Source organism: Camelus bactrianus, chromosome 3 (assembly GCF_048773025.1).
Source record: "Camelus bactrianus isolate YW-2024 breed Bactrian camel chromosome 3, ASM4877302v1, whole genome shotgun sequence".
NCBI lineage: Eukaryota > Metazoa > Chordata > Mammalia > Artiodactyla > Camelidae > Camelus > Camelus bactrianus.
Window position 1 is genome coordinate 48,407,079 of NC_133541.1, and position 21,042 is coordinate 48,428,120.

Genomic DNA, 21,042 nt, shown 5'->3' on the forward strand with positions numbered 1-21,042 from the left:
AAGCCATATATGAGAGTTCAGCTGCTCCATACATCCTTAACCAACAGTTGGTATTACACAATCCAAATATTAATTTTTAGAACATCTTCATAACTTTATGAGTAGACAGTGATTTCTTAGGACACAAAAAGCACCTATCATAAAAGAAAAAATTAAAATCAGACTTTATCAAAATTTAAAACATCTAGCTTCAGAAGATACCAATAAGAAACAAAAAGACAGTTCACAGACTGAGAGAATATGTTTCAATGCAATCATCTAACAAAGGACTGGTATCCAAAATATATAAAAATTCTTGCAATTCAATAATAAAAAGGTAAACAACCCAATTAATCTTATTTTTATTCTCCTCTTTGCACATGTCTCAGTTTTCTTTTATTAAAAGACAATACAGAAATGATGAAATGATGCCTAAGGGTCCTGAATATATGGTGAAATGACAGAGGTCCCTGATGCAATGACATGAAACCTGGCATCAGCACCTGCATACTCTGTTAGGTCCCCTTTCTTGATTGCTGCATACTCTTTCTTGTGTTCAGCCAACTTCAGGAATATTTTATATTTCTTGTCATATAGTATCTTTTATCCTTACATCTGGGAAACAATTTTCCCAGCTTCGCTCATTGTTGCATGGCCTCCTGTACAGAAGTGACATCCCTTGAGGCATAGGCTCTGAGATGAGCAGCACCCACAAGGACAGACTTCACCTCTTGTGACAGGACCACGGGCCTGCCAATAATGTCTGCACATGTTTGCACAGAAGGGGGATTCTTGCTCAGGTCCCCACACAGGAAGAGTGCTGACAGAGCACCCGGCCTCCATGGCCTCTGTACTGAAGCGAGTCCTGAATGCAAAGGCTGCAGCTGTGGTCAGGTGGAGAACGGCGGGATCATCAAGGTCCTGAGACACTGTTCAATCCAGTGACCATGCTGTTTAGTATCAGATCTGCTAAAGGAGAGTGGTTGCCATGGAAATCTGGCCAAACACGTAAATCAACAGTGAGGAAGCCTGCAGGCTGAGGTTTCTTTATCAGATCAAATATACATACACACTCTGGCATCTGGCTGTGGCCTTGGCTTGTAGCTCAGGGAAGGAAGCATGGCTCTGTCCCATGTGGGCTTATCAGTTTTCTGGTAATGCTCTGACCACATTCATGCAGTCAGAAGTAGGGACCATGGCTGAGAAATAAGGGTCCCAGACGCCTGGTAGAAAAATAGGGTTTTGTGCTGATCCTCATGTGACAAGAACATATTCCACGGATAACAGCCAGCCATGATGTCACTGGCTGTCCCTCACAGATGTGGCCATGACCCCTCGAATCTGCTGCAATCACTCCCTGGGGACAGAGATGCTGCTGGCAGCCATTTGGGGGAGCTCACTCCACCCCGAGGACAGTGGTGTTGGCGAGCACCATCCCAGAATCCTCCTTCTACTAAACAACAACCCAGTTTAAAAATGGGCTAAAGATTTGATCGCTTTACCAAAGAAGATACACGAATAGCCAATAGGCCATTAAATTAAAGCCACAAGATACATACCTATGACCTAGAATGGCTAAAATTTTAAATACTGTTCTCTGTATGTATGTTTTGGTTGATAAGTCATTGAAAATTTGACTCAAAACGTCAAATCCTCTGTTCAGATTGTGTGGTGGACATTTGTGTTTGTTTTGGCTACCCAAGATTTCTCTTCCTTTGGGGATTTTTTTCCCCCTTCTTGCTATACAAAGGTGATACTTGTACCTTTTTCCAATTAAGACCATGCAGAAGTTTTCCATGTCACTAGGGGTAAAAGGGAAGCTCTTTCAATGATAAAGGGATCCACTAAACATCTGCAAATGACTAAAATCAAGAATAAGATAGGGTATCTATTCACTGCTATTAAGCAACATTCTATTAATATAATCAATTCAACAAGAAAATGAAATGACATAAAAGACAAAAGTATTATAATATTCAGATAATACAAATATCTACCGTGAAAATCCACGAGGATTTACAGTCGTATATTAAAAATAGACGGGCTCTTGAGGCTCTGCCGCTCTGGCCCGGCTGCGCGGGCCCCGTCGCCCAGGGAACGGGCTCCCGGCAGCCCCCGCGACCCGGAGTCCATCCCCGCCTCCTCCGGCCCCGCCGGGCCGACGCCCCGCCCTCGGCCTCCCAGCTGCCGCTCTCGCCGCCTCCGGGCATCTCTTCCCGCTCCTCAGGGTTGCGCTGCTCGTCTCGCCCACTTCCCGGCCCCCGTCTCGCCCGTTCCGGTGGCCGAGGCCGGATGCCTCAGCACACGAAGCGCCAGGCTGCCTGCCTGGCAGAAGCCGTCCGTCCGCGGGGAAGCAGTTGCCGCCCACCACTCCTGGGCTCCGCCGACACCTCCCGCGGGCCCTGCGCCTCGCGCGCCCCGGCTCCGCTCTCTCCTCCCATGCCGCGCCTTCCCTTCCCTTCCTCTGCCGCACCCTAGCATCCCTTCTGCCCCGCGGGCGCCGAGGCTCCGAGCTCCGTAGTCTCGTGGTTGACGTTGCGTTCTGTCCCCCGACCCCTCAGTCCTCTGCCCTTCATCCGCCCAACAGCGCCTGGCACCAGGCCTTGGCACGTACCCAGTAGGTGCTCAGTAAGTGTTCGTTATTTGGATAAATGAACGACACCCCCTCGGTCCTGCTTTAAGGCCTCAGAGCAGAATAGTTGGTGCAGCTTACAAGAGTTGGGTAGCCTGGAGTCAGATCGGTCCCAGCGCTGTCCCTTCCTAGCTGTGTGCTCGGGGCAGGTGGTATCTCACTACGATTCAGTTTAGTCATCAAATGGGGATGGTAATACTTTCCACCTCTGGCTTGGTGGGAGGATTGCATGTGAACTGCTAACTAGGTGCCTGGCTAGATTTCAATAAAGCCTGGCCTCTGCCCTCCTTACCCACATACTCTACTTTTATTTCTCTTCCCTGCGCTTTGTTCTTCCTCACTTTCGGGCTGAGATTCAGGAATTGTGTTCTGTTCTATTGCTTTATTGTTAAATTTGTTGGCTGAGTGCTGTGTTCAGACCTGGGAGCACCCTTGCTTTATCTGCTAGAGTGATCAGTTGCCCTGGAGTGGACTTCCTCCTTATAGCCAAGGTCTTGAAAACTTTAAGGAGAGGAGTTCTGAAAATCCCCAAACCCAGACCCCAGCATGGACAGAATCTGGGAATAAAGACGCTGCAGCCTTTGTGATCACCAGAGACTCCCGGTCGTCTAAGCTGCAAGGTTTTTTTGTACTTTCTCTCATCCAGCTCCAGTACACCCTGATAAAGCTCTGGACTTGTTTTTGTTTTGTTTTTATTTTTTTGTTTTATTTGTTTGTTTGTTTTTTGGGTAACCTGACTCTTACATTCCTTGTTTGTTCATTCAGCAGGTAGTTATTTGGGGTCGCTTATCTGCCACCCATAGTACCAGCCTCTAGGGATGCTGTGGTGGACCAGACAGACCCAGTCCCTGCCCTCAGGGGACTTTCAGACTTGAGAACCAGCAGGCATGGTACAGGGGATGCTCTACTTGGATTTTGGGGATGGGCTTGGAGACTGGTGGTAAGGATAGTCCTCTTCTGAAGGAGTGACAGTAAGTAGCTTTTGTTAGGTTTGAGTTACTTTGTAGCCAGATTGTCTTTTTCCATAGAAGATTGGCTCCTACTGGATTTGTTTTCAGTTTTCTCTTAGAGAAATTGCACTTCAAGTCCCAGGAAGATCTCATTTCATAGTCACTTCTGTGTAGTTTGGACAAAATGGCTTCTGGAACTTAGTGGGGGAAAAGGGAAGGAAACAGGCATCAGGCAGAGCAGTTGATTGGGCTTAGAAAAGTGAAGAACAGACCAGGAAAGAGTTATACACATAATGAAAACAGGCTTTGGAGTCAAGTGTGGAGAGATTTCTAGACAAGGAGTTTGGTAGAATCAGGAGTGAGTAGTTGATAGCTCTGTGAACTGCTGAGGTAGACATGAGAGTGATTCAATGTGTGTTCAATTTTTTTTTAGGTTGTTTTATTCTTTTTAAAAAATTTTTTTGTTTTTTTTCCCGGGGGGAGTAATTAATTAATTAATTAATTATATTTTCGAATGGAGGTACTGGGGATTGAAACCCAGGACCTTGTGCATGCTGAGCACGCCCTCTACCACTGAGCTGTACCCTCCCCACCAGTTTTAAGTGAGTTTGTTCTTTGGACGTGAGTGTATGAGACCAGTGAATTTTTGCATAATGATGGATGTAACTGAGGTAGAGAGGTTTCACACTTTGTTCTATCATATTTGGGGAATCTGGCGCAGTGTTTTGAGAGAAATTAATTCAATAAACATTTGTTGGGCATTGATTATACCACTCTCTCCCTTGGTCTTTTGAAGCAAGACCGGCTGAGTGCCAGAGGGGGTCTATGAAGGCTTCCTGGCAGAGAACTAGTTCTTAGGAGATGGGGGTGGGAAAAAAAAAAAAAAAGAAAAAAAATAGACCAGGAGAGTTCTACACATCATCAATAAACATTTAGAAAATAGAATATTTTTAAAAATCCAATTCAGAAGGGCAACAAAATCTACAAGGTGCTACTAAAATGTAATGTGTATTGGACACATGTGCATAACAATACCATAGGTGAAAAGTAAGGTTGATTGGGGAAAAATTTACAGTCAAGAGGGTCGACAGTGTAGAGAAGTTTCCCTGACCTCCTATAAAAAGAATTTTTTTAGGTCCATGAGCAGCTGGATGTACCGTGGACAGTGCTTCAAAACAACACTGCCCCTGCAATGTTGTATGTGTTCATACAAATGCTAGGAGGGGCCAGTCAATAACTGGTCAACTAATTAACAATAATTGCTTCTTAGCTGCGTAATGGCCTTACTGGACCAGAGCTTGGCCAGAGGATTTCACATGCTGACGCTGCTGGTAACAGCCAGAAGCTTGCTAACTCAGCAACTGGCCAAACTACCAAAAGGAGGAGGGCATGAACTTTCTGGGACACCTGGGTTTTCCTTTCCTTAAAACCTAGACTTTACGGCTGCCTAACACAGTGGTTACAAGTGCAGATTCTGTCACCACTCTGTCTGGTTAATCTGAACCCCTGTGTACCTGAGTTTCCTCAACTATAAAGTGGAGATAATACCTACTTCGTTGGGACTGTTAAAGGGACTAAATGGACATGTCTCAAGTGCTTAGAACTGTGCCTGGCAAGTAGTAGGCTCTGAACAAATGTTAGTTCTTATTATTGGTAATCATTACACATGGTTATTGAAGTGATTTTTAAACTAGAAATATTAAGAAAGCACGAGGGGACCATGAGCATACAGAATATTTTAACAAATTTTTGAAAGGTGGAAACTCAAATGGAATAGCAGGAACCAATGAAGCAGGCCAGAGGACCCCACAACCTGAATACACATCTAATCCCTGGGGGACCATGTACCTGATAACAGAAGCTGGAGCAGCCAGGGACTCAAGGCCAGGTAAGGAGGGCAGGAATGATGGGAAGGACTGACAATCAAGGGGCTAAAGTCTCTGCATGAGACAGTGGGCTCCCCCAGCCTCAATGCCAGATTATTTAACTCAGGTGTTAACCCTAAGGCAAAAAAAATTGGTGGAGTCTATTTTTTTTTAAAAAAAGGAATAAGCTGTTTCAGCTGATTTAAAGGAGCTAGTGTGGGCCCTGGGCACCCCCAAACAAAGAATCTTTCAAGAACCGACCATTTTATGCTTAAGGGACATCCCAAGTGAGCGTTCAACTGCTAGCTCTTTCTTTACCGCTAACTTAAAATCATTTTCTGAGATGTTTCTCTGACATTCAGGGCTTCTCCCTGGTGAATCTTGGCTCCCCAACCTGTTCTCCATAAATTAAGGGCTTAGGTTTAAGTGACCCTCATGTGGCTCCTTTTGTTTGTTTGTTTTTTATTTTTTTTAAGTTCTTTTATTTATTTTGTAGTGAAAGTACTGAGCCCAGGACCTCGTGCATGCTAAGCGTGCACTCTACCACCGAGCTATCTCCCTCCACCCACTCATGTGGTTTTTAATCAGATTTTTGAACCATAATTTTGATCAATCAGTTTTTAAATTGCCTAGTTCTCAAATATGAGTTGAAAGCCAAGGCTCACATACATTTGAGGAAAGCTGATAATGTGAAAAATAAACACAAAAGTAAATGGTCATTAGCTTTGGAGGAAACATAATTCAGGCGACAGTATGAGTACTGATAAAGTTAATTTGTATATTGGGCCCCACCGGATATCAGGGGGCCGCCTCGGTGGCCTGGCCCAAGTCACAAATCTAAACCCAAGTTAGCCTACACTTAGGAGCAACACCTGTCAAAGAAACCTAACACAGCAGTCACGATCCCCCAACTCAGCTTTGGCTAGTTTGCCCGACCCTGGAAAACAGGACCTGCTGGCCTAACAATGAAATCCCTGGCCTCCTAGCCAATCACGCCAGTTCCCCATTGCCTCTTCTCTATAAAACCAGCTCTTGCCCACCCTCCCACCCCCAAGCCTGGGAGGCACTGTGTTCCCTCCATCTATGGGTCATATTCCCTTGACTGAAGGACAGCAAGCTCATTATTAAGTTGTTGTAGTTTTGTCATTTGACAGTATCCTCGGAGAGATTCAAGAAGATTGCATTGGTTAAAAAAAATAAAAAACAGATCCCATGAAAACAAGAAACAGATAACAAGAAAGAGCTGTGGGAAACTGCAGGTATAACTGCTAAAATTGAGAATGACTGTCGGAAAGTTGGAAGGTAAAGAGGAAGTCTCCTAGGAAGTAGAGCAAAGGTCCTGACAGAATATGTGAGGGAAAAGAAGGTAAGGACTTCGGTGGTCAGTTCCCATCTGAATAATGGGAATGTCAGGAAGAGTGACAATACCCGGCAGTAGGAAATCACCAGAGAAATCGTAGGTGGTCATCTCCCAGGGCTGATGGGAGGCTCACGTGTTCAGCTTGAAAAAGTCCTCTGAATCCGATGACAGCAGAAAGACCCACACCAAGACGCAGTAACTTCGAAATTTTATAAGCCAAGGATAAAAGAGAAAATCCTAAAAGAAACCAGAAGGATAGTAACTGCCACCAAAGAAATCAGACTTAGCACCCTAAACGTTCACCCAGCTTAAACTGTTTAGAATAAAATACTTGTTGTGGGACTTGGTCCGTCTTGTTAGTCCTTTCGGTTCCTGATTAGGCCCTACTGACTCAGCACCCGAGAGCCTTTACTGGTGATTTCTCAATAGACTGCAACTTGTTTTGAGTATTAGTTCCTTAGGTATGTTCTCACTGCTTCCTGTTCAAGGGCAGAGCATTTGTACTTAGCACTACATCTTCTCCTTCCATTTGACTGGAACTCGGGATAAACCTCTAGGTGAGTAAATTACCGTCTCTGGCAAAGCAGTTTTTCTTCCACACCTAGACTTAGGCTCTCTTATTTATCTTACTCTTGCTGCTTTTCTCTCTTCGGAGGCAAGAGGACAGGCCCTGGGGTCACAGAGACTTGGGTTTAAATCCTGTCCCCGAGACAGCAGCCTCACTGCTGCTCTTAGCACTTACTGACAGAGCAGGAAGCCTGGAGAGGGCCTTGGAGGTCTTCTCTCCTCCCCAGAAATGGCCTTGGGACCAGCAAAAGTGACCCCTGAACTTGGGTGTAGAAGTGCAGATTGATTCCAGCTGGTCTGTGGCTACCCTGTGCTTATTTCTCTCCAGGGAGGCCTGCTGTCATGGTGGTACCAACTTGTTGCTGTTTTTGAGACTGGTCTTGCATCCTAGTTTGGGCATGTGACCAGAGGGGCCTACAAGACCCCTCCTCAGATGAGAGTGTGCTTTCCCACTTTAGTGGAGCACATCCTGTGCAACTGGGCCTGGACTCTGAGACCTCTCTGACATTGGCCGGGTTTTTGTTTTTATTTTTTGTTTCATATCCTTTACCTTAATGAAAGTCTGAAGTAAGTACACTAGGTAGAGCCCTGTGAGTTTTCAATTATGCATCCCTGGGTAATGAGTGAAGGTGATACTGTGAATGGGATCACTGAAACATTTTGGACTTTATAATTTAAATACCAGCTAAGACTTTGCTTGGGAGAAAGGTCTAGAACCACTGATGCTAGGCTAGCTGCTGTGGCCTTCCTGGTTTGAATATCCTCAAGGACTATAATTATTTATGGGAGGAAGAGCACAGCCGTGGAATTGACAGGTGTAGATGGAGAGCCAGAGGAAACAGCTGAATGGATTAAAACAGAAATTCGGACGGGGAGGGGTATGTCAGTAAAGAATAGGGAGGCAAACCAGGAAGGCCTCAGCACTCAGCCTAGTATCAGTGGTTCTAAATCTTTCTCCCACTTCTCATGGTTTTGGCTGCTTTGGCAAAAATGAAAGTAATTCAGAAAGAGCTCTAGGCTGCCAAGCCCACTACGTCCTTCCATAAAGGGAAGGAACATTATGCCAGAGGGAGAGTTGGGCAGATACTTCTTTGGGTTGGAAAGTGACCTGCATCGGACAGATAACCACAAACGTGACTCTACAGGGAGAGGGCATCCAGAGACAACGGAAAGGAAGGAGCTTTGCAGTCAAAAAGTTAAGTAACCTTGTGGCTTGAAAGAGCTTCCCAAGCAACCGAAGTGGGCTCAACACATGAGCGACAAAGGAGCTCTGTCTTGTTTTAGGCATTGCCAGAGGAAGGTCATGCTTGGGCTTAATCAAGATCTTCATTTAGCTGCAACCTTTGCAGAAATGTGGGTAGATGGGAAAATTCCAAATCAGCTGAGCTAGATCAAGGTGGGACACTGAAAACAAACCTAGAGTGGAACTATCCAACTCCTCCTGTAGGTATTAAACGGAATACCTTGGAGATTCCTGAAATGTTGAGGGTGTTATATGATGAGATAGGTATCCCCTATTTTATGCCTTTAAATTAAATGATGATTGATGCTGTGATAAGGGGGCCTCCAACTGCTTGGACTCTGTGTGTGACCTGTTGGGAGGGTGGGATGGAGAGAGAGAGAGGTTGTCACAGACCTACTAGCTTATTTGCTCTGAATTGGGCTAAGTGATGAGCAGAAGATCAAGATTATTCAGAAGAAAGAAACCAGGAAGAATAAAAGGGTTGAAACAAATCTCAGGACCAGTAAACCAGGTTGCGATGTTCATCAACCTTACCTTTCCCTTTTCAGAAAATGGCAGCCCAGGAGAAAGCGTCTGATGAGAGGATTTCCCAGTTTGATTATGCTTTGCTGCAGGAGCTCTCTGCTCTTCTAGGCATAGATGCGTTTCAGCTTGCCAAGGAAATAGAAAAAGGGGAGCAGAAAGACCGAGAAAAAATGCAGAAAGGCTTTAATTCACAAATGCGCAGTGAAGCAAAAAGGTTGAAGACTTTTGTGACCTATGAGTCCTACAGCTCGTGGACACCCCAGGAGATGGCAGCGGCTGGGTTTTATTTCACTGGTGTAAAATCTGGGGTTCAGTGCTTCTGCTGCAGCTTAATCCTCTTTGGTACCAGCCTCCGGAGACTCCCCATGGAAGACCACAAGAAATTACGTCCAGATTGTGAATTTCTTTTGGGCAAAGATGTTGGTAACATTGCCAAGTATGATATAAGAGTAAAGAATCCAGAGAACAAGCTGAGGGGGGACGACAAAGCAAGGTACCAAGAAGAGAAGGCCAGACTGGAATCCTTCAAGAACTGGCCATTTTATGCCCAAGGGACATCCCCAAGGAAGCTCTCAGCTGCTGGCTTTGTCTTTACAGGTGATGTGAAATCATTTTCTGAAGTATTGCACTGGAGTTTTAACTTTAGGGTCCATATTTCAGTTGGAATATTTTGTAAATCTTTCCTCTCTTGGTCAATGTGCTATATTAGGTATAAGGTCTATTTTATTAAAATTCAACTTCAGTATTTTTACTTGAGTTTTATTTTGTTTAGCACAGTGTGTTAATTTGCCCCAAATATATAAATTAAGAAAGTGACTTTAAAAAAATTTGGGCCTAAAATAATACTGACTGGATTCTTAAGGCCCTGAAAATAAACAGGGAGGTCAGCCTGACCCCAGTCTCCTTCTTTCCCATCTTCCTTTTGCTGCTCTTAAATGATTGTTTGATTCTTTTAATTGCTGCAATATTTAAAAGGTTTTTTGTTTGTTTTTTTAACCTTAAGGCTGACTCTAATGTATAGGGCAAATTGCATTTCAGAACATTGCACATTCTTTGAATTGTCCTAGCCATGCCTTAAATGTTACGACAGATCGAATAACAGCTATCATTTACTGAGTACTACCTGATGCTAGGCATGGATTAAGCACTAATACTAAATCAACAAACTTGCCCTTTCCCCCTGTTTCACAGTTGAGTTCATTGAGCCTCAGAGTTTAAGAAATGTGCCTAAGTTTCCAGAAATTTCATAACAAAACTACAGCGTAGGTCTTCTAACTGTGCTTCACTTCATGAGTGTGGGGGTCTCTCTGATTCCTCACTCCTTAGGGAGAGCATATTGAGTTAAACAGCTTAGAGTTCTGAGTGTGAAGTGTGGCTACGGCTGAGGGGTGGAGTCTTAGTTTTGGAAAATGGTCACTTAGGGCAGTGGGGCTGTAGATGGGGATTCAGCCGGATGACAGTGTGAGTGGGCAGACGTGATGGAGCACGTCTCATTCATGCCCAGAGCAGCCAGCTTCCAGAGATCTGGACCATCCTGTGGTGCTGTTACTGGGCAAGCTAAGTGTTTTCCTTCATGCGTAGGTAAGCGTGACACTGTACGGTGCTTTTCCTGTGGTGGATGTTTGGGAAACTGGGAAGAAGATGATGATCCCTGGAAGGAACATGCCAAGTGGTTCCCCAAGTAAGTAGATAAATATTTTTTGCTTGTAGTTATTTTTTTAAGACAAACAAATTCACCTTGCCAGAGCAGAAACTTCAGTTTTGATCTTTCCCTATCCTAAACTAGAACACTCCAGAATTTATTCAAGCAAGAAAACCCTGATTTACATTGTGGAAATTTTTAATTACATAATTTTAAAACAGTTTCCCGAATGTTGTTTTATCATCCAAAATACTTGTTTTGCCAAGTATAAGTTTCAGAATCTGCCATTATAAATAATTTGCATAGGAATAATGTAATATGGTATAGAAAGGAAGTTGGAAGGTAAAACAATGTTTAAAACATTATTACAAATGGTTTCATGTACTGCTGAATATATAGCAAATGAAAAGATTTTATTTCAAAAACTCAGACCATTTCTGTCTTGTAAATAAGTTCATTTGTATCATTTTAAATCACAAATAAGAGATACCACACAATGTCTATCTGTCTGACTTACTTACTTGGTATGATAATCTCTGGGTCCATCCATATTGCTGTAAATGGCATTATTTCATTGTTTTTATGGCTGAGTAATATTCCATTGTATATACATACCACATCTTCTTTGCAAACACAACATTGTAAATCAACTATACTTCAATTAAAATTTTTTTAAGTTTCTCTGAGAAATCCTGCTTAAAAAAAGGTCAGTAAGAGTTTTGATTATTTCAATGGCCTTGAGTTCCCTGCTTAGAAAATAAAGTGTATTTTAATTATTTTTATTGTTCTATTTACTAGTATTTTCTACATATCTACCAAGTACAGATTCCTTCTTTTAGCCATTTTTAAAACTTTCATTATGGAAAATGTCATACTAAAATAGAGAACGGTATATAAACACTTACAAGGCCAAATCTTATTTCATTCATCACTTGCCCAACTTTTCCCCAGAAAGAATAATAACCAGATAATTTTAAAGCAAATCTCAGATATCATATAATGTCACTGGTTGATACGTTAGTATATAACTTTAAAACAGAATATTTTTTTAAAAAACAACCACAGTATCATTCTCTATCCTAAAAAGGATTAACAGTAATTCCTCATAACATCAAATATCTGAGTCGGTGTTCAAATGTTCTTATCTCCCCACCTCCCTCCCTCTCTCTTTACCATTAGTTGATTTGAATCAGGTTCCAAACAAGGTCCATACCTTGAATTTAGTTGATATAGCTTAAGATTTTTAACTTACAGATTTTCTTCTCCCCTGTGTTTTTCTTGTCGCTTAGTTGTTAAAGGAGACATGTAGTTTGTCCTGTAAAATTCCCTACACTCTAGGTTTGGCTGAATCTGTTCCTGTGGTGTCATTTAACATGTTTTCTACTTGCTGTATTTCCTATAACCTAATATTTGGATCTAGCAGTGTTCTTTGGCTCATGTTCTATTTCTTTAACAAATATTTATCATACATCTATTACATGCAAAGAAGTTGTTGGTTGGATCATAGGTCAACCATAAAACAACTGGGCTGTTATTTATGTTTATAAATCACCTTGCACAGAGACAGCCATGCCTACAGAAATGAAAGGATGTCTATGACAAGGGAAAAAAGCAATATGTAAAATAATGTGTAGTGTGAGCCTTGAAAAATGTTTAAAATGACTCAACCTATATATGGACTTGTTTGAAATACATACAGAAAAAGTTATGAAGAGATACAGACCAAACAATAGATGTCTTTCGGTTGGGTTTGGGTCTGTCAGGAGATGAAGTGGAGAAGGATTTCCACATTTTACTTTGTTCATTTCTATCTTTTTAAATTTTAAGAAATAAATGAGTTTTACTTTTGCTTGTTGAAAAAAAAAGGGGGGGTGGGAAAGGAAGGGAACAGAGGAGGAGAGAAGGAAGAGGAGGAGAGGGAAGGAAAAAAAGGAGGGGAGTCCTTCCTGACAAGCAGATGAGACAATTTTAGGGATGCGTGAAGCCAGCTTGTTATATAGTTTGAATGTCATTCTGGTTCTTCGACCAATCAGAATAGACACCAGTATACTTAGTGTTGACAGTTTACCACATGGGTATGTACCACGTGAGTACCAGCCTTGGCTCCATAGTCATGGCTCTTGGGCACCTGTCTCAGAAGGTGCCTGTTCCACCTTTCGTCTGTCTGTCATCATAAGCACATGGTTAGCCAATACATTTCAGAGCTGAAATTAGAACTCAGAATCTAACCTTAGCTGTTTGGATGTCAATTTGATGGTATGGCTTTGCTGCTATTTTTATAAACTGTATACACCTATACTTTCTAAAATGTAGTACTCAACTAATGTACTAAACAACTGTAAATTAATAAAATATGCTGATTTTGTTGTAATTTTTAAAGAAAGTAAGTAGTACATGTTGAGTGCTTTCTCAGTCCACATGAAGCATGTGGGGAGGGCACAGGCCCATCCCTCATGAGCTTGGTAGGTTATATACAGATTTAGGGCACTCTTTGGAGGGATCTGTATACCCAAAAACGGGACCTCAGCTGCTGAGAATGTATGAATCATCCGATGGAGTTCATTTTCTCATTGAGGGACTACGAGAGAACAGAGGCAAGATGGATCACTTCCGCATTAGTGGCAGAACTGGAACTGACATTCTGGACGTGACTCCCAGCCCCTTGTTAATATAACACCGCTAGAGAGGAAACTTAAATTTGAATGAGAGGGATTTTTTAAAAGTTAACTTAAAACTTGCTTCTCTTTTGAGGAAAGGATTGTGTTTCTTTAATGTATTCAATATGCTCTTTTTAAAAAACTCAACTTATTAATTTCCATTTTCTTTTTAAGGAGTAGTGATGTATTGTGTTCAGTAGATGAAACTTACTATTATTTGTTCTTACTGCCAATAACTTTCATATAACCAGAGGAACTAGATTTAGTCACCATAGTTTAATTTAACAAACAAAAAAACTCCATTCTATATATTATTGTAAATCAGTCTCTTTGATTGTATTATATTTTATTTCAAGAGAAAAGATAATCTGAAGATTTAATTTTAAATTATTACACATGTTGTCATTCATGGAAATAATAATGAGAATAATGATAATTCTCATAAGTTTGGGGGTAAATTTTTGACAGTTTTATCAAAATAAAATTGAGCAGTTTAAAATATACAATGCAATAAGTTTTAACAAATGTTCATGGTGTAACCATCACTGCAATTAGGAAGTATAGGACATTTTTCTCACAGTATTGGGGTAAATTTTAATTCTGTTTATTAATTATAGATGTGAATTTCTTCAATGTAAGAAAACCTCAGAGGAAATCATCCAGTATATTCAAAGCTACAAGGGATTTGTTGGCGTCACGGTAATTTATAACAAGAGATTTTTTTTAATTTGGCTTTTGATTACCTACTAATATCTGAATGAGAAGGGGGTGGCATTCCTCTTTTGTCATGGGCTCTTTTTCTTTCTTCTTTCCCTATTTTCTTCCCCTGCCTCTCATGAAGCAGAGTGAAGAAATTTAGATTCTCTTGCTAAACTAGAGCCCTTGGAATTTTTTCCAGGGCTGCCTTCGATTATCTGTCTGCCTTCCTGAGTGTCTTCCCCTCTTTGACCGAGGCCACCTCCCTTGGGTTCCCTTGGCTGCCCGCATCTGAGTGCCTGCCTGAGACATTCGGACCACTGCATGACTGCCCACTATGGGCCTCAGAGCTGGTTACTCTATGCTCCATCAGTAAGGCTTCCCTAGTGGCAGGTGATGGAAAACCCAACTTAAATTGGTTTATGCAAAAAAACAAAAACAAAAAAATAAACGGGGTGGAAGGGCATTTGTTGGGTAACAAGACTCAGATGAGAACCCTGCAGAGAATATGACTGCTTGAAAGTGGGGGAGGAGTGTTACCTCAGAAAGAAATCTGGGTACAGTTATCAGAGAAGGAACAATTGCTCAATATCTAACCACCCTCTGAATCCAGTTTCCTTCCTGTATCTTGTCTTCCTCACTAGTCAAAGTACCTCTGTGATATCTAAATATAACTCAGCTTTTGAGCTACATCTCTAGAAAAAGTGACCTGACCCCAAGAAATCTTTCTGTTGAGTATAAATAATTATTCATAATTTTTTTCATTTAATCTGCATTTTAAAAATTCCAATATGGATATAAATAGTAATTGAAGGATTCTCTAACAACCCTGCCACTCAATCCAATGAAGCTCTTCATTTTGGGGCAGGGGGTGAAGGAGGAAGTTCTTTTAATTTTTATACAAAGGTAGTTGTATTCTCCAAGTCAAACAGTGATAAGTTGAGTTTTCTTTTAATTGAGATATAGTTGATGTACAATATTATATCAGTTTCAGGTGTATAACACAGTGATTCACAATTTTTAAAGGTTATACTCCATTTCTAGTTATTATAAAGAATTGGCTATGTTCCCTATGCTGCACAGTTTATCCTTGTAGTTTATTTATTTTATATACAATAGTTTGTATGGTAACTTGAATTTTAATTTTCTTCAGGGAGAACATTTTGTGAATTCCTGGATCAAGAGAGCTTTACCAATGGCATCAGGTAGAGACTCAGAAATATTTTAAAAGGCTTTGCTTATTTATTTCTTCTTTTCCTTTTTTTTTTTTTTAATCCTAATCTTTTTTTTAACCCTTCCATTTTCCTCCTCGTGCCTCAGAATTAAAAAAACAAAACAAAACAACAATAACAAAACATTTCATTAGAGATTTCTGGTCTCCTGGAGTGACTTAGTTTTTCAACATAAATGAGCAGAAGGAAATAGGGCAGGGTTGGGTCCTTGACTGATATTTCTCTTAAAACAATTAAAGTTTCTGGATAAAATGGTTTTGAAAACAAATAGATCAGTGTCTGTTAAGAAATTAAATATGAGATAATAGAAAATATACACTGGTCTCTGCCCCCAGCTCCAGGCACAGAGCTCATAAAACCCATGTAAATCCTATGTGATAGGAAAACTAGGAGAGTCTCCTGTTCTAATATTTGGTCTTTGACCCTGTCCCTGACACAGGGCTCTTAAAATCCTTGTAAACTCCTAAGTGATAAAAGCACTAGGAGCATCTTTGGTTCCTAATGAGGTGACTCTGGAGGGGCTCCTGGATGGGGGCTGGTCACCAGAAAGTCCAAGGCATGATTAGAAGCTTGGAATTTTCAGCCCCACCCTCATTCTCCAGAGAAGGAAGAGGGGCTGTAAGTGGAGTTAATGATTGATCATGCCTACGTGAGGAGACCTCCATACAAATCCCAATGAAACGGGGTTCCAGGAGCCTCCAGGTGAGTGAACATACTGACACCTGGAGTGTGATGCACCGCAGCTCCATAGGGACAAAAGCCCTGTGCTCTGGACCTTCCCTCAGACCTCCCCCTATTAGCCAGTTCATCTGGCTGTTCATTTCTACCCTTTATCATGGTAAACGTAAGTGTTTCCCTGAGTTCTCTGAGCCACTTTAACAAATGAAGTGGAGGGTGGAGCAGTCTTGTAGGATTGGACCCTTAACCTGTAGGATCTGATGCTATCTCCAGGGAGATAGTGTCAGAATTGAGTTAAATTGTAGGACATCCAGCTGGTGTCACAGAGAATTGCTTAGGTGGGGGAACCCCCCCACACATCTGGTACCACAAGTATTGTGAATGTGATAGCAGTGTGAGTGAGAGTAAAGTAGACACACAGGAGGAAAAGACTGAGATTTTTCCAGTACATGAAGTAATACTCAAATTAAAACTGAAGTGACATTTAAATGAAGTGACATTAAAAATGAAGCTGAGGTTAAGTGGAATATTGAAGCAAGCTTTCATCTTAAGGGAATTTGCAGTACATAAATTTATTAACATTTAATTAATATCAGTTTAATTTTCAAATTCTCATGGGGAACAGAAGACAGGAACCAAACACCAGAGCCAGCCTAACGTGGAATGTCTAATGGAGACCACCCGCAAAGAGTGGACACCCAAAGGGCAAGAAATAAATCTTCCTGCTTTTAAGGGAACTACAATAAAAATTTGTCTTTCTCAAATCTTGATACTAACTTGGGGAGGAGGGGGAGCTCCTCTAGCTAGCTTTTTCTTGCTTTATTCTGATGCTAGATAATGGAAAGATAATTTTAAAATATTAGGGAAAATTTTGAATACACACAGAAATAAGACAATAGTAAATACCCACCATGTAGCCTCCATTCTGCTTCAACAATTTAACACATGGTTAATCTGGCTTCATCTATACCCCTTTCTTTTTGAACCCCGTCCTCCAATTATATTGAAGTAAACTCCGTAAGTCATATGTCATCCTATCTGTAAATATGAAGGGATAACTTGAACACTGATACTTGTAATATCAAAGCTTGCTGGTTTCACCATATGCCTTTTATTCAAGCTTATTGCAATGGCAGCATCTTTGCTAATGAAGAACTCCGACTGGACTCTTTTAAGAACTGGCCCCAGGCATCCCCTGTGGGAGCTGCAGCTCTGACCAAAGCAGGTTTTTTCTACACAGGTGAGTCAGCAGTTTGCCTCACGCTTTTGCCTTGCTGCTCACTCAAACCCTACAGGCACTTCATGATCCCGGACTTGTATTCAGCTGGACTCAACAATCTCCACTCCTTTCATTATTCCTTATCTATCCCTTTTCCTCTCTGTTCCATAAATCTTCTCCCAGTTTTCCACACCTCCCTTAGGTAGTGAAGCTCCAAACTTGAAAACTTAAGATCTGGGCTAACAAATACAAGAGTTCTGTTTGGGGTAATTATCAGGTCTTTTAGTTTCTACACTTAAGTCTCCACCACCTCTTCCCACCCCACGCCTCTGGAAACTGTCACATGATTCTTCGGTTTCTATCTCTAACCGGAACTTAGTAGTCAGATGCCATACCTAACTATAAGAGGAGCTGGGAGTTTAATCTGTCTGGGTGGCAATGTACCCAGAAAAAAATCGGGGTTTCTGTTACTTTGGAAAAATGAGAGATACCAGGACTGTGGATAACAGTCTTTGCCACATTCTCTTTGGAAGAGAAAATAAGGAGATTCCTTTTTATGATTCCTAAGCATGTAGAATCTTTGGTCAGTTCCTAGTATTCTTTTTAGCTGCTGGTCCTCAGGGAGTTCCACTCTGTAATCCACAAAGAGTGGTTTCAGCTGAGGGCTGGTTCGCCTCAGCTAAATCTCTGCCTGAGGTACAATAAGGTGAAAACAATTATGTCCTTCCTGGGTACGCTGCAGGCCTTCTTCAGACCAAACACACTGAGTTATAGTGGAAGTCCATGTGGACCTTTTACTGAGAGGTCAAGTCACAGATTTCAGAGTGTTCACTTTAACCAACAGATATATTCCATTGCTACAAAAAAATCTTAATGCCTCACAGTCTTAAGCATTTGGAAAGTCACTGTTCCACCCTTTCTTCCTACTCACTCTATTCTGTCTTCCTTTTGTCAGCCTTCCTCAAGGACCCTCTGTCCAGTGTCCTCACCCTCTTTCTTTTTGAACCTCCACTTCTCCCCACAAATCCTGGTCATCTGACGCTTTTGGGGTCTTGCAAGCTCCAGGACCTCCTATTTTTGTCCAGACACAAAGGGAAGTTTTCCTCTGCTCTGGCTTTACAATGCCTACAGAGATCCAAGGGTAGAAGGAAGATGATGGATGTTCCATTTCTAGTTCAATCCTTCAGTAGATCCAAATGCTAATTTCCTTCCAAAGAAACAGTCTCATGAGAAGACTTGATCCTACTTCTAGTGGAAGAGACCTGGCAATAATGTAGTAAGAGGCATTTGATTCTTCATGAACTTACTTAGGAGGGCTGCTACATTTGCTCATATATATTTTCCTGAGCTCCAAGTATATTTCTGATTTGTTCATTAAACAAATACTTACTGAGTGCCTAATTAGTGCTAGGCACTCTTCTAGGTCCATGAGAGTCATTAGGAGCAAAACAGGTAAAAATCTCTTCCTTCATGGAGCTTCAGTACCACATTCTGACTTGCAAGTCTCTGGCTCCATAGAATGAGGATGGGACAGGCAGAGGGTGTTCATCGATGTGCATGGTACATAAGGGTATTCACTGATACTTGTTCATTACCCCATTGGTGAGAGGAATCCTGTATAGAATACTGCCTCACTGGGGACCCAGTTTGTGACTTAGTCACAAAATCTGATTGAAACAGCAAGTAGGGTTTTGCTAATAAAGGCCTGGTGGTTATTATCTGTCATTTGACAAATACACTTGCCAGTGGCACTGATCAAATTTCCTTACTTTTAGGTATAAAGGACACTGTCCAGTGTTTTTCCTGTGGAGGATGTTTGAAGAAGTGGGAGGAAGGTGATGACCTATTAGAACAACATACCAGATGTTTTCCCAAGTGAGTAGAATGAATGTTTAGTGTCTATAAATTTGGATGTACTTGAACAATTTCCCCCTCATTTTATCTTCCTAAGTTTGCACCCACCCCTCAGATTCCTGTGATGAAGGATGACTCTTTATCTCTGTCATCCCTTTTATCTCTTGCTCTCATGACACCCTTCCCATCTAACCTTGCTCTCACTGTAGTTACAGCACAGTTTTGGTGAGATCATTATTTTCATATTACATGTTTTTACATTATTATGACTTCATAAATGCTGAGCTCAGTAGTAAATTATGATTTATCATCCATCCCTGTGCAACTTCCAGTATTTTGTAGGAATAATTGTCTTGCTTATTAGCATGTTTGCTTAGTTTTTTGGTTTTTGAGGTGAAATTCACACATATAAATTATTTTAAAGTGCACAATCCAGTGGCATTTAGTACATGCACAGTGTTCTTCAACCACTCCCTCTATCTAATTCCAAAATATTTTCATGACCCCAAAAGAAAACTGTACCCATTAAGCACTCACTCCTTATCTCCCCACTGCACCCTAGCTTTTTAGAACCATCATCTTTCTGTCTCTACAGGTTTACCTTTTCTGGATATTTCATATAAATGGAAGCATACAGTGTGACCTTTTGTATCTGACGTCACTTAGCACAGTGTTTTGAGGTTCATCCATGTTGTAGCATGTATCAGTACTTCATCCTTTTTTTTTATGGCTGAGATACATGTATGTATGTATGTGTATATATGTATGTACGTATGTATGTCAGTTTCTCCATCTCCTTGACATTATTTTCCTGTTTTAAAAATACAGCCATTTGCTTAGTTTTAAAAATCTATTTAGCAGCACGTCATTTTCAAACTCTCCCAAATGTTTAAATCTCCTCTCCAGTCATTCAGACATGTAACATATCCCAGGACTTTTATTTTCTTGAAGGAGTCTGTCCTGAAGTCTCTGACTTGTTTCAATATGAGCTACTTGTCCTACAGTCACCCTAGAAGCCCGGGAACTTTCTTCATGGTCAATAGGGATTTCTATCACCTCTCTCCTGTGTTGTAGCTTCTCTTTCCTGGATCTATTGTCATCCTCTTCTTGGTTTATTGACTCACCTTGGTAGAACATTCCTCCACAGTTCCCTGGGAAAGACTGCAAAAGACATACATGTTTTTAGCTTCCATTTAATGCATATATCTGAATGTGTGTGCGTGTGTGTGTGTGTGTGTGTATTTCCCCCTCACAATTCTTTGATAGTTTAGCTAGGTATAGAATTGTAACTAGGAAGTCATTCTAATTCTAAATTGTAGAGACATGGCTACATTTTCTAATAGCTTCCAAAATTGCTATTGAAGTTCCATGCCTTTCTGATTTTTAATTTTTTGATTGCAAACTACTTTTTCCCATCTTGGGAACATTTAGGATTTTGTTTGTTTCTTAGTGTTCTAAAGTTTCATGAAGAAATGGCTATTTTTTAATGTTTCTTTTCTGTGGAACTTCAATCGTTTTTCTTTCTTTCTTTTGTTTTTTTTTTTGCTTATTTTTCATGACCAAACTCTTCAGAAATGTTCAACTGTAAGAAGAAATTTGTTCTTTTCACTTTGTAAGCAGTAAGAGTCTTTCTAAAAATAAATATTAATACAAATGGATCTTAAATACTTCTATCTAATTCTAAGATTCTAAAGAGGATACAGTTTTGAAGGGGTTTTGACAAAAGTAGTTGCTTTTTTTCTTTCTTACTTGGATTTAATACTTAGTAAATTGTTAAACAGTGGAGAGAGTATTCTTAATTCTTGGAAAAATAAGCTAGGATGCAGTCTTATTTTATTTAGAACCTTTTCTGGAATTGATAAACTCCTTTTTTGTGTGGCTTTTTATTCTTCTGCCCCATTTTTAAAACTGCAAAGTTGGATGCTGTTAAAGGAATACCTAAA

At 41.0% G+C, this 21,042-nt stretch overlaps 1 protein-coding gene and 1 pseudogene across 5 annotated transcripts in view; one reads left to right on the plus strand and one right to left on the minus strand.

The window, feature by feature from the left end:
• Positions 1-5: 5 nt before the first annotated feature.
• On the minus strand, positions 6-2,189 carry LOC105064454 (FGGY carbohydrate kinase domain-containing protein pseudogene; annotated as a pseudogene).
• Positions 2,140-21,042, plus strand: part of NAIP (NLR family apoptosis inhibitory protein) — a 39,962-nt gene continuing 21,059 nt past the window's right edge. For 2 of the 5 annotated variants that reach the window (XM_074359410.1, XM_074359431.1), the window contains exons 1-8: positions 2,140-5,449; positions 6,565-7,343; positions 9,145-9,718; positions 10,703-10,802; positions 14,038-14,119; positions 15,270-15,321; positions 17,147-17,266; positions 19,021-19,120. In XM_074359410.1, coding sequence (XP_074215511.1) covers positions 9,148-9,718; positions 10,703-10,802; positions 14,038-14,119; positions 15,270-15,321; positions 17,147-17,266; positions 19,021-19,120 — 1,025 coding nt within the window. In that variant the 5' untranslated portion in view covers positions 2,140-5,449; positions 6,565-7,343; positions 9,145-9,147. The remainder of the gene's footprint in view (positions 5,450-6,564; positions 7,344-9,144; positions 9,719-10,702; positions 10,803-14,037; positions 14,120-15,269; positions 15,322-17,146; positions 17,267-19,020; positions 19,121-21,042) is intronic. The other 3 variants (XM_045512383.2, XM_010949318.3, XM_010949319.3) reach the window with 3 other exon arrangements.